The sequence below is a fragment of the Macaca thibetana genome, chromosome 1 (assembly GCF_024542745.1).
Source record: "Macaca thibetana thibetana isolate TM-01 chromosome 1, ASM2454274v1, whole genome shotgun sequence".
Lineage (NCBI taxonomy): Eukaryota > Metazoa > Chordata > Mammalia > Primates > Cercopithecidae > Macaca > Macaca thibetana.
Window position 1 is genome coordinate 2,617,515 of NC_065578.1, and position 13,116 is coordinate 2,630,630.

Genomic DNA, 13,116 nt, shown 5'->3' on the forward strand with positions numbered 1-13,116 from the left:
AAGAAGCCAGTGGCGGGCACAGATGGAGCTGTGCAGCCTCAGCACTGCCCAGAGAACACGCCGTGACCCCCACTGGAGAGACTTCCAGAAGCACTCCAGGAGGACTCTCCTAGGGGTCCGGGGCCTCTGGGCACGGCGGAAGCTTTGGAAGTGCCAGTAGCGCCCCGGCCAGAGAGGCCAAGGCTAACATGAGGGAGAGACCGCGTGGGCCATATACACAGCATGGACCAACTACAGGAGGTGCCAGGAGAGGAGGGCAAGAGCCCAGTACCCAGGTCAGGGCAGACATGGGCATCACCCCAGGCACCGCAGTCCACGCCTGCTACTCAGGCCAGGTGACGCTTTTTTTTTTTTTTTTTTTTTTTTTTAGACAGAGTCTTGCTCTGTCGCCCAGGCTGGAGTGCAGTGGTGTGATCTTGGGTCACTGCAACCTCCGCCTCCTGGGTTCAAGCGATTCCCCTGCCTCAGCCTCCTGAGTAGCTGGGATTACAGGCACCCGCTACCACGCCCGGCTAATTTTTGTATTTTTAATAGAGACAGGGTTTCACCATGCTGGCCAGGCTGGTCTCAAACTCCTGACCTCAGGTGATCCGCCAGCCTTGGCTTCCCAAAGTGTGGGGATTACAGGTGTGAGCCACCACGCCCAGCCCAGGTGACACCTTTTATCCAACAACCTCACCCACCCCGCAGCCGGGTTCACAGCTCTGAAGAGAGGGAGGGGCCTCTGAGAGCCGCCAAGGAGTCACCATGGGGAGAAAGACAAACACGTGCTCTTCCGGAAGCTCTGAGCCGAGGGTCTGGGGCCCTCTGGCCAGGGTGACAATGGAGGACCTGCCCGCTGTCCTTGCCTTGAGAGGGAAGGCAACATTCAGTTCAAAATGCCACCGGCAGACTCCCTCTGGGCATGGCCTCGCTGAGAGAAAATGTTATGATTTCAAACGACAAGTCCTCGACCGCATGGGAAACATGGCGAGCCTGATCCCTCACTTCCAGGGGCTACACAGAGCCGAGGCTCTCTAATTCTGCTTAACAATCACCAGGTCCATGATCGGCTGTGACCACCAGGCCTTCCCACCACCAGTTCCCACCCACGGTCCCCGTGAAAACGCCCGCCTTCGGGACTAAATCCTAAAACTCCGGCATCGGAGCACTGTTGACAGCTAGCTGCAAGCGGCCAGCGCCAGCACACACCGAGAAGCTCTTCAGGGCTGTCCCCAAGCCTGAGTCCACGGATGACACCCACCCACCAGGCTGTGCCCACCACTTATGGAAACCCTGCTGCCCATCCACGCTCTGAGAATGTGCCTGCAACCCAGAGATGACACCAACAGCCCCAGGAGGCCGGGGTCTCTGCCTGGGACCTCCAGAGCCATCCACTCCCTGCACAAGCTACACCCACTCTGGGGAGACCCCCAGGGTCCCTAAGCCCTGAGGCTGCCTCCCAGAGGGGGCTGCAAATGAGACCAGGAACCCTCTCCACCTGCACCATGAAGTCATCAGTGCAACCTTCACAAAGGCCAGGATGGTTTCCAGGAAGAAGCTTGAAAGCAAAGGGTTAACCAGGCCCCCAACAGTGCCCCAAAGAAGCTCGAGGGACAGAGGGACCTGGTGCCCTCCAATGAGAGTCAGCTGGGGGGCAGACTCATGCCCAATGGGCAGGGCAGGGTGGGTGGCACCCACCTGAAGGGCTCAGGAAGGAGGCCCTTTCCCCCTGAGCTCAGATCCCTTCATCCAAGACCCCCGAGAGGGGGAAAAGTAATGATGTAAGTGTCCTCCTGCTATGTGGACAGGAACAGTGGGACTCCAGCATCCCCGCAGGGCCCGGCCCCACCTCTCTCAGCCACTAGTCCCTCCAGAAATTCCACGCTCCTTCTGAAAATGCACAGGCCCAGGTCGGCTAGGCCAAGCCCTTCTCACCCTAGCCGCACCGTCTCGTAGTGGCAGGGGGCTGTGGTGATGGAGACAGGGTTGGGGGGGGGGGAGCTGAAGCACACCCAGGCTTCCGGTGCCTGCTGTTTGCTGTCAGCCAGGATCAGCTTCCGGACACAGCGAGCCAGCTCAAGGGTGAAGGATTTGGGGCCTCCCACTTGGACGACAGAGGCCTACAGGGACAGGCACTTGGCCAGACAACCTCCTGCCGGGGTCCCCTCCACTCTGAGATCTCGGCCCCTTTGAACTGAGCAAATCGCCTTAATAGAAATGAGTTTTGCTCAGAAAGTAAGGCAGGAACACGTCATCCAAACCCTTTCCGCCCCACTCCCAAGGCACCCCACGTGATGGCAGGGCTGAGCTGTTCTCAGATGGCTGCAAGGACCCCGCAGGTGCTGAGCCGGTGACCCTGGCTGCGGCTGTGACCTGAAGAGCCATAGGTACAGTGGCCTTTCAGGACAATGTGGTCAGCTGAATAACGAACATCCCCCAGAGATGTCCACATCCTCATCCCCAGACCCTCATCTGGCAGAGGGACCTACCTTTACAGATGGGACTGAGTTGAGGATCTGGGATGGGAGGTTATCCTGGCATATCCAGGTGGGCCCAACGTGATCACAAGGTCCTTATAAGAGGGAGGCAGGAGGGTCAGAGGGTGGGGAGGAGGAGATGTGAGCATGGAAGCAGAGGTCAGAGGGAGGCAGGGATTGGCAGGTGTGTGCTGTAGGCTTTGAGGATGGAGAAGGGGCCACAAGACCAGGAATGCGTGCGGCCTCTACAGGTTGAAAGGGGCAAGAGACAGACTCCTCCTAGAGCCTCCAGAAGGAGCACAGCCCTGCCCACACCTTGATTTTAGCCCACTTTGGACTGGGCCTCGCAGGACTGTCAGGTAATAAATCCATGCTGTTCTAAGCACTGAGTGTATGGTTATTTGTTACCGCACCCACGGGACACAACTGCAGAGCACATCACTGTCGTCTCAGGAGTCACAGAGACTCAGACCATCTGGGCTGGAAATTGGGGCTCCCAGTGCCAGCTCTGGCAGCCCAGCCCCCTGGCTCCTGTGCCCTCTGTGGGGCTGGTCGCACAGCCAGGTTCACGGGAGCTGCTTGCCCTGCAGAAGCTGGCTCCCTGGGTTCCCTCCTCTGCAGACCTGTGCTCCAGGACCAGCCCGTGCCACCTACACACAGACCGTGCTGCCCACTGAGCCCCGCAGTGGGACCAGGGACCCCAGGAAGCACTGGCCCCCGAGACTCAGAGGCCAGTATGAAGGCCTGAGCCTGAGGTGGGCAGGGCCCCAGCAAAGGCCGAAAGGAGCTTGGAGGCCCCTACGAGTCAGGCAACAAAACCTGCTCATTCCAGTGACAACGGCCCAGCCTGGAGGCAAATCCACTGTCCCTGCCCAGTCCCAGGTCAAGCCCCACACGGGGAAGGTGGCAGGCCAGACAGGCCCCAGACAGCTGCGACATGAACCTGGGGGGAGCCATCTGGTGGGAGACAAGTGGGCTCAGAGAGCAGCTATTTTAAGGAACAGCTGGGCCAGGATCCTGCTGCTGCCCTCGGCTAGATACGAGGCTATGGACTTTGGCAGCCTCACAACAGAACCGTCAGCACACTGGCACACGGTGACACGGCTGTGCCAACACAGGCTGGTTCACCGGGAGACTGGTGCGAACTGTAGCGTCTACCAGGCTGGGGAGTGGAGGAGCCTCAGGGAGCCCACGGGGCCCCCAGCGACCATGACCCACGTCCCACAGCTCCCAGCCCAGGACTACAAAGGCAAGTGGACAGGCATGGCTGGGCTGCCTCGAACCAGCTGCCTCTGCAGAAACCACCCAAGACATATTCCTTCTGAAGCCCGCCGGGACTCACAGGAAACTTAGAGGGCTCGGGCCCCTGCCAGAAAGCTCCGCTCAGGGCAGTTATCAAGTTCCAAGCCCTGCTTTGTCCCCCACACATGCCATGGGATCCTCACCCCTAGGGAGCACACACCATTACCTACGGGCCCTTCTCGTTCTCCCCCCGCAAAGCTGGAGCATGCCTGGACCAGGACAGGGGCTCCCAGCTCTGGAGAGCCCAGCAACACCCAGCCAGAGGCCTTGGATGCTACTCAGTCGCAAGGCATTTTGTGCCACTGTGGGTGGACCTGGCCTTGGCTGAGCCACCCAGCCGGAAGGCTGCCTACCCAGCGAAGATAGAGCCTGGACCCCCCCGGGCCAAGTGACCAAGACAGGGATGAAGGAAGCCTTTGCCACACTGAGGGCGTGGTGCTTAGTCCTTCAGGCAGGACGGAAGCAGAGGCTCGGACCAGCACTGGAAACAGCTGAGGAGGGGTGATGTCTCTGAGGAGGCATTTCAGGGCCCCCACCAGCCACTGCCTACCCCAGATAATGCAGCTGATGACTCACTGGGAGCTGCACACCCCACAAGCCCTCCTCCAATTCCCGAGGGCGCCCAGCTCCAAGCTCTGTGGATCCCGGGGAGTTCAAAGCAACCACGTGGAGGCAGGCAGGCCCAGTGCGGGCCCCAGATCCCAGCTGCAGAGAAAGGCATGATGGAAAGAGGGCAGCGCTGTAACCTGCTTCCCAGGTCACCAGGGTCCTCAGTTGCCCATGCCTGTGGGGCTCCAGGAAGAACAGCACCTGCCACATTCACAGACAGGACCCCAAAGGGGCTGAGCTCTGGGGACCCTGGGGACTCAGCTCCGGGGGTCCCAAAGGGCCTTTCTCTCCAGCCTGCCTTTTCACTTGACCTGCCAAAACGCCAGTGCCATGGGGAGCGGGGGACCCTGATCCCACAGACAAACACAGGGGATGTTTTTCTTTCCTCCGGTCAAGGGACCCGGCCGTTAGCAGTCTCTGCCGACAGCCCTGAGAGGGGACGGGGGTGTCCGACTTCTCAGCGCCCACGGGCCCTGTCCCAGAAGCAGGGCACTGCCCCGCCCTGCTCCCTCCAGCCTAGCTGGCAGCGCCCTGGCGCAAACTTTAAAAAGAGGAAACAAAGGGAGCACGCCCGGGAGAAGGCGCCCTGGCCCCGCCCGCCCCTGCCCAGGCTCGCCCGGCGCCCACCTGGCCTCTGGTCACCGGCGCTCACGGGGTAGCCGGCCTGGCCCAGGTGGCACGGGTAGCAGCCCCTCCAGAGGTAGCGGTAGTGCGTGCCCGCGACGCGCGCCAGGCCCCCCAGGAGCCCAAGGCACCACAGCGCGGCCAGCCTGCGGTCCCGGGACGTCACCATGGCCGGGTAGGCCAGCGGGCGGGAGGGCACGAGGACCAGCCGCGCTGCGCCCTAAGCCGGCGGCCGGGCGACGGGGCAGGCGGCTCGGGGTGGTTCTGGGTTCCGGGCGGGTGCGCAAGCCGAGCCCGGGGATCCGCTCCGCTCCGCTCGGCGCCGCCCGGGAGCCGCTCTGGGCCCGGCGCGCCCCGCCCCTCGCCTTTAAGTTCTCAGCTTTCCCTCCGCCCCCGCAGGTAAACGCCAAGTCCGCGGACGCCCGAGGGGGCCGCCTGGCCCCGCCCCCAGCCCCGCCCCCAGCCCCGCCCAGCCTCCCCCAGGGGGCCGCGCCGGCCCGCCCGCCCCGCGCATTCCAGAGTGCGCGCTCCCGGACCCGGATACAGATGGGGACCTAGGCACAAACCCAGGCATCCACATGCGACCCACAGACACAGGCACACAGACTCACGTGTGCAAACATGCACACAGGAGGTACACAGACACGCACGGACATACGCACAGGCACACACATGCACAAACATGTGTGTTCTTGGAGCCAACACGGAAAAGAAGCCAAAGCAGCAAAGGGAGCTGTCCTGGCCAGGCGTTGTGGGGGTGGGGCCTGCAGAGCGGCTGGTGGGGCTGAACTCTGACAAGGGTGGGGAAGATGGGGAACGGGCCTGAAACTGCAGCACCAATGTGGAAACACGGGGGCTGAGACAGCCCCAGTCCCCAGTCCCCACCTCCAGTGCCTGCTCTGTCCTGCCCTCCCCTGGCCCAGGGCCCGTACTTGGAGGGACCCTGGCATCCCTGCAGCAGGTGGTGATGGGCAGAGAGCAGGGAGAACTTGCCCACAGGGTAGCCAGCAGTGGCCAGGTGTCAGGCTGCAAAGGCCATGGAGGTGCTTCCCACCCCAGAGCCCTGGATCCCCATGCTCCTCGAGGGCGTAGCCTGGGGGAGGCAGTCCTCCTAGGGTCGGCAACAGAAGGAACCACATATTAGAGCCTCGTCCAGCACTTAATCTCTGCAGGAGAGCCAGGGCTGTGATTCCGGCTTGGACCAGAGTTCCCCGAGCCCCCCATCCTCTCTGAGCCCCTTCTTGCACCTATCCTTGGGGGGTCACTGGGCTCCCACTGCTAGCCTCCATGGAGATGGAAGAGATTTGACCAGCAAGCTGGGGTGCTCAATGACCCTCAGCAGTGATCCCTGCCTGGGTCCAGCCCAGCACCACCTCCAGCACTGGCGGTGAGGGTCCACAAAAGGACTGTGCGCCCGCCCACACTGTTCCCAGCCTTTCCAGGAAGGCCCAAAAATCTCCCTCCGAAAGGCAGGAGAAGCGTCCCTGGAGCTCAGCCTGTCCCCAGAGACAGCCTGTGTCTGCTCTCACAGGACAACAGGTGAGCAGTGGGCACAAAGCCACGTGACTGGGGCCACTGCAGAGACAGAAAGCTTGGGGACATCTTCCAGCTGTCAGGAAGGAGGGTTCATGCTCCCTGGGCCAGCAGGCCCTGTATCTGGGCAAGCCCGGGTCAGGAGCAGAGCCGCGGGCAGAGCTGCGGGGAAGGACTGCCAACCTCAGCTGCAGCTGCCATGCCAGGCCCCGGGTTCTGGAGACACAGCACCATCCTCACCATTCCCTGCAGGGGAGGGCTACTGTCCCCATTTTAGAGGTGAGGAAATTGAGGCCCAGACAGACCAGGATGCTGTCCTCAGGTCAAATTCAATTGAGCAGGACTCCAGCCCGGGCAACTCAGGGAAGCAGACAGCCCATCCCAGCAGAGCCTCCAGCCTCCACCTTCTCTCCACTCCCCACTACAGCCAGGGGCCTGCCTGCCAGCCGAGACCCACCCCTCAGAAGCCTGCCCAGTGCTAAGACGTGGCAGAGAGCAGTCTCTGCTGATCCAAGGCACCTGGGAGCAAGGGCTGAGGGGCCACCCTTGAGCACGTGGGAAAGAAGAGGCCCCACCCAGTCCCAGCCTGTCTCACCTTGCCCCGTCCTGTCCGCCATCCAGAGGACAGCCCGCCCCCTCGGCCCCCAACACTCTGCAGAAACGGGCCTGCCTGGGCCCTGCCTGTCTGCGGGGCCTCCTAGGGAGCCCCTCCCGTCAGCCTCTGAGCCCTGGCTATGAGCAGCCTCCGTCAATCTCACGGATAGACAGGCTGACGGGTCGGTTTGAAGGTGCCTTCCACGCAGGGCGACATCATTTATGACCGTAATGTGCATCCCATTGCCAACGGCTCACCAGCAAGTGCCAACGGAAGCTCGAGGGTCCCGCCCTCCACAGCCACAGTCCAACAGGGCCTCAGTCCAGCAGTTTCCATGGAGGTGGGGGCCAGGCTTGAGAGGGGTACAGGGGAAGACATCAGAGGCCAGGCCTGCAAGGGCATGGGCCACAGAGGCAGCATCCATCCTCCGGGAGGTGCACAACCGGCCACCCTGCAAGCTCTCCCTGGTCTCTGTACCTCTCCGCCTGCTGCAGGACGGGCCCAGTACTCGGCAGGAGCCTGGGCAACAGAATCCCTGCACCTCTGACTCCAGTCACCCTCAACAACAGGCGACGGGGCTGGGGTCCTCCATCAGCACCCCATCTGGGGAAGGTCCCTCAAGAGGCCCTCGAAGGCTGTCTCCCAGCTCATGCAGGCCCCACTCTGACACCCTCCAGACTCCGGGGTCATGGGAGGAGGAAGAAATCCACAGGAAGCGGGAAGCACCAGCCGCACCCTCAGGATCCCATGCTGTCCCCCAAGTCTTGCCCACCTGGGAAAGGGCTCCTGCCTCGTGCTATCTCGAGGAGGAGGAAGGAGCCCAGGAGCCACTGCGTGAGGCCCCGAGCAGGGAAGGGCAGGCGCCCAGAGTCTAGGGCCAGCCGGAGCCCACAAGCCCCAAAGACCACTGAGCCGTGCACTGTGGCTTGTCCCAATGGACATGCGTGCTAGCGTCACACGTCACCATCTCAGTATGTTCTTCGTAAGAATGAGTAGAAGAGAACTACCTGGTGAGCCATTTTTAGATGGACTGCATGCTGAAAAGGATCATATTTGCACCTATTACGTTAAACAAAATATAGTATTAAAATCAATTTCACCTATTTACTTTTGCTTTTCCAGCGTGGCCCTGAGAAACTGTGAGACAGTGTGTGTGGCTTACATGTGTGGCTTACATTCTGTTTCTGTTGAATAGCCCCAGCTCTACTAGTAAGAACTGAGGCCCCAGGTGAGCCATGGAAACGCTCTGTGCCTCCGTTTCCCCATCTGTAACAATAGTACCTCACTCCTATGGGAAAAGCACTTGACTGAGGGTCCATAAAAGTCAACAAACGTGGGATTGGGAGGCCGAGTCTGGAGGCCTGACCATGCCCCTTCCCGGCCCCTTGCTCCTGCAGACACCCCAAGGCCATGCAGAGACCCATGGGAGAGACAGTGTCCAGAGCTGATTCTCAGAGGGCAGGGGACATCCTGGGACCTGTCCACCTCCTAAGCCATGGTGGACACAGCCATAGTCCAGAGGCATCCTGGAAGCCAGCCATGGACCTGAGCCTTGGCCCTCTCCCTTGATAGCCATCACCTCCATACCCCCACCTCAGCACCCCACCAGAGCCGTCTGGGGGCCACCGCTCCGGCCCACCCATTCCCCTTGGGACTACCATCACCCCTTCCATTCATCTGGACTCCAAATCCCACGTCCATCCAGGGTGAGGGCTGGGCTACCACAGCCCGTGTGCCCAGTACCCAGCGCAGGACTGGGACCACAGAGGCAGCTCCTGGCGCACGGAAGGGCTGTATGGCATGGCCACATCCCAGGGCCTCTCTGGCCTCAGTTTCCTCATCTGTGCATGGGCAGAGGCTGGAATGAGACCAGCTCAGGGGCCCTGAAGCAATGAGACATGTGACTTGGGAAGGAGAACCAGGACCAGGTGTGTCACCACCACGGTGGCCGCGGGGTCCAGGCAGGGGAGGGCGGCCAACAGAGCAGAGCAAGCCTCCAGGGAGCAGCTGTCACAGTGCAGCGAGGCCTTCGGGAAGCTTCCTGCCAACAAGTTCAGGCAAAGGAAATTATCTTTTCTGCCCCGAAGCCCCCAGGAGCTATGGGAGCCTCCTGGGATCACATCCCCATCTCACCCTCAGGGTTGCTCGCATCAGACACCCTCATCTGACAGGCAGCAGGGAGGCTGCCCCTCTCCGCTCACCCAGCCCCCTGGACCCCCACACAGCCTACCCTGGCCCCACACAGGCTTCTCCTATCCCATAGCTTGGAGTCCCCCACTTCCGCTCCCCTTCCCCTCCTCTGCTGCACCGCGCCCACCTGCCCACCTCCCCTCTGCCCTCACATGCAGGCCCATGATTAAACCCTCATTCTGCCCAGGTGGAACCCCAGTGTGGTTGCCCCCCCCGGCGGCTCTGGGTCCTGCCCTCTGCCCACGGCTCCTGGGACATTCTCCTGTGGTTTTGCTAAGCCAGTTTCCAGAGGAGAAATGGCTTCCCCAGGGCCACGCAGGGAAGAGAAGCGCAGCCCAGGAGGCCCACGTCCGACTCTCCCCCAAATCCTGTCCTCACTGGGCCACCTCCTTCGGGTTCCTCCAAGGGAGTGGCTCTGGCAGGCACCCACAGGCGCCCCTGTGGTTGGGCACATGGTCTCTCCTGCTCATTACCCTCCCCAGGTCATGGCAGGCACCGGGCAGACTGTCGGGCAGGGTTTAGTGCTGCACCTCCCCAAGGGGGCATCCCTGGGGCCTGGGCAAAGTGTTTCTAGGCAGCTCCGGCTTCACACCCTGGCTCTGGTCGTCCTCTGGTGGCCTTGGCCTCCCCGAACGAGCCTTCGTGGTAGTCAAGACACCCACACTTCCTCCTGCCCAACAGACCATGAACTCCGATGCACCCCGCAAAGACACTGACTCAGCGGTCACCTCTGCAAGGCCTGCCCGGCTGGCCGGCCCACCCTAGGTTGGACCCCCCACCCCTGCCCACCCTCCTCTACCACACCCCTTCATTGGCTCATTCATTTAGCTTTTCATTCAACAACGATGTGTGTGCCCACCACGGGCAGGACGTGGCTCTGGGGTACGGTGGCACTGCCCCACCCGACTGAGATGTCCGTCCAGGTCCCCACAGCCCGGGAGGGCTGGAGTATACATGAGCCCCAGCTGAAGCTCTGGGGTGCGGAGGGCTCCGGGCCATCCCTCCTGCTAGGCTAGGCAGGATTCCGGGCGTGGCTGTGGGGGGCAGCAGCACACCGGGGCAGAGCGCCTCCGAGGCCCAGGCTGCACCCGCAACACCCCTCCCCCACTCAGTGCCGCCACCGAACACATCCCGGCCGGAGCCTGTGGGGTCTGGAAGCTGTTTGGGAAATGCTTTCCCGATGTGGAAATGCAGCCGGCGTCTGTGCCTGGGAATGTGTGTGTGTCAGCAGAAGGCTCTCCCAGCCCCCAGTGGCTGGCTCCAGCTTCTCCTCTCTCTCCAAACTGGGCGGCCACTGGGCTCCTGCCAGGACCCAGGCCAGGGTGAGGGCCAATGCCACCCCCAAATGTCACTGCTCCCCCTTGGGGCTGGGCCCTGACTCTAGAACTTCAGGCAAAACTAGAGCCTGAAAGTGGACGGGGTTCAGCCAACACCCCCACTGTTGTGTGTGTCTGTCCCTCAGTGCTCACCTCTGACACCCGCTCCACAAAGGCCCCCCTCCGGCCTTGCAGCTCAGGCGCCTGGACACGTGCCTCTACCTCCCTGAGAGGGAGACGATGCCGGGCTGTCCATGCTGCCCCGGCCTCTGAACACAGAGCTAGTGTTGGGCAAAGCTGGGTTGGGTATGGGAGTAAGAGAGGCTGTGGGCACAGTGCGGGCTGCCTCCACCCAGGTTCCTAGGGGCTCAGGCATGGGGAGAGGGGGCCGCCAGTGGGGCCCAAGGGGGCCAAGGCCCCAGGCAGCCCAGTGCCCAGCCCAGTCTACCTCCTCAGCGGGCAATCTCCCACCTGGCCAGGCCCCTGGGGATGGCATCACAGACCCAGCACCTGGCATGAAACAGGGGGAAGGAGATAGGCCCTTGGCTGGTGGCGGGCGGGTTGAGGGTATGAGAGGAAGGAGCGACACTCAGAGAAGCTACCAGGAGCCACAGTCCATAGTCCTGACTGAGGTGGCCACGTTGCAGGGAAAGGGTTCACAGGCCCAGCAGGCACCCAGGTGGAGTGGCAATCACCACCGCCCACAACGGCCTGCGTGTGCCCTGTGTGCCAGGCCAGGGGTGCTCCCAGGTGGGCAGGTGGACCCTGAACGAGTGACTGGGGGGCACCAGACCCTGGGCTCTGCCCTCACGGACACCTGCAGCTCACTCTTCCCTCTCCCACAGAAGGCAGGAGATGGTGGGCGTGGCCACATGAGCGGAGGGCACAGGAATCACTTCCGGCCATGACATTTAAAAGCAAGTGTGAGATTCTTGGTCCTCTCATCCCACTTCTGCCCTGGGCACAGGCATTGGTAGGGGGACCTGATCTGGGGTCTGGATGGGATGATGGGGTGGGCCATGGACACCGGAAGGTAAGGGCGTGTCCCCCGCAAAAGTGCTGGTCCATACACAGGTGGAGACTATCCCAGCTAATGCAGGGGGAGGGTGGAGATCGGTGGCCTGGGAGGGGCTGGGACCAGGCTTGGAGTTGGGGAAAGGAGCCACCTAGAGCAGCAAGGGGCACAGGGCTGCAAGGACAGGGCAGTGGTCAGTGTGCACCTGCTGACCCCCACTACAGACAGCATGGCCAGGAAGTTGCTAGAAGGAGGCCACTCTCAAGCTTCTCTTTAATCTGCCTTCAAGGGCTCAAGGCTCCTAAGCCCCAAAGCCCTCCCATGCCACCCTACCTCCGTGAGTGGCATGTGGACCTGCCCGGCGGTTTCCAACTCTTGACCTCCAGAGCCCAGCCCAGAGCAGGAGGTCCATTTGTGGCCTGGGGTCTCACAGTCTAAGCTGCCTCCCTGTGGTGACAGAGCAGAATGGCCTCCCCAACGTTCCTCCCACCCCTTCTCTCACTGTTGCCACCACAGAGCTTGTATCAGAAGCAGAGGGGCCCCCACCCGGCCTCAGAGCACACAGGGCCTGGCAGGGCCTCCCCAAACCGTTCCAACGTCAGCCTCATGGTAAACTCATTACCCTGTCCCTCCACTCCTCACCCAAGCCAAAGGAAGGAAAATCGAAACCACCGCTGTTTCCGTGAGCCCAGCTGCCATTCCTGACTGCAGCTGTCCCTGGCTGGGGCCAGGCAGAAACAGGGGGGAGCCCCCTTCTCTTGTACACACCAGTCCCCGGGTGAGCCCAGGATAGAATGGCCCTGTCTCCCGGCTCTGAGGGAGGCATCAGACTCCCAGAGCTGCCCCCGAGAGCCCGAGGCCTTGTCTGTCCCGGTAAGACTCTGCTGCGGGCCAGCAGAGCATGTGTGCGTGTGTGTGACCGCGCTGTCTGTGGTTCTCTGTTGCCAGGCTCTTTCCCACCCAGCTGTGCAAGGCCCAGGGACACCTGAGCCCTCGAGGGCTGACACAGCACCCGCTGGGGATGTAGTCCCCAGGCAAGGCTGGCCCCACGCCCCAGAGCCCAGACTCTCACTGGGACATCAGAGCTGCCAGGGGAACGGAGACTGCAGACAGGCAAGAGGATGTCTCACACTGCACTCAGAGGAGTGATCCGGGAGGCTTCCTGGAGGAGGTGGCGCTCAGCTGGCCTTTGGACATGACATTTTCAGGGACATGAACAGGCTTGTTGGAGGCCATATGGGGTGGGTGCAGGATGGCTGGGCAAGGCAGCAGAAGAGGTTGGGGGTAGGGGTGCTCAGGGAAGGCCCAGGTGCCAGGCAGGGAGTTTTAGCAGAAGCTGCGTGCCTAGAAACCCAGCCCAGACATGCCACATGGTGCTCAGGGCCTGGCCCACAGCAGGCACCTGGCCAGCTCAAATGAACCAGTAGTTGGTGGCTGGGGTACATCGCCAGGCTGGCTTCCAGCAACCCCGGG

General features: G+C 62.1%; 1 protein-coding gene across 2 annotated transcripts in view; it reads right to left on the bottom strand.

Annotated features, from left to right (window-relative positions):
- The window catches only part of MEGF6 (multiple EGF like domains 6), a 123,186-nt gene that overhangs the window by 39,079 nt on the left and 70,991 nt on the right, over positions 1–13,116 (bottom strand). The window contains exon 1 of one of the 2 annotated variants that reach the window (XM_050803777.1): positions 4,998–5,334. The exons of the other annotated variant lie outside the window; for it this stretch is intronic. Coding sequence (XP_050659734.1) covers positions 4,998–5,163 — 166 coding nt within the window. The 5' untranslated portion in view covers positions 5,164–5,334. Of the gene's footprint in view, positions 1–4,997; positions 5,335–13,116 lie in introns of those variants that run through there. 2 annotated transcript variants of the gene reach the window in all.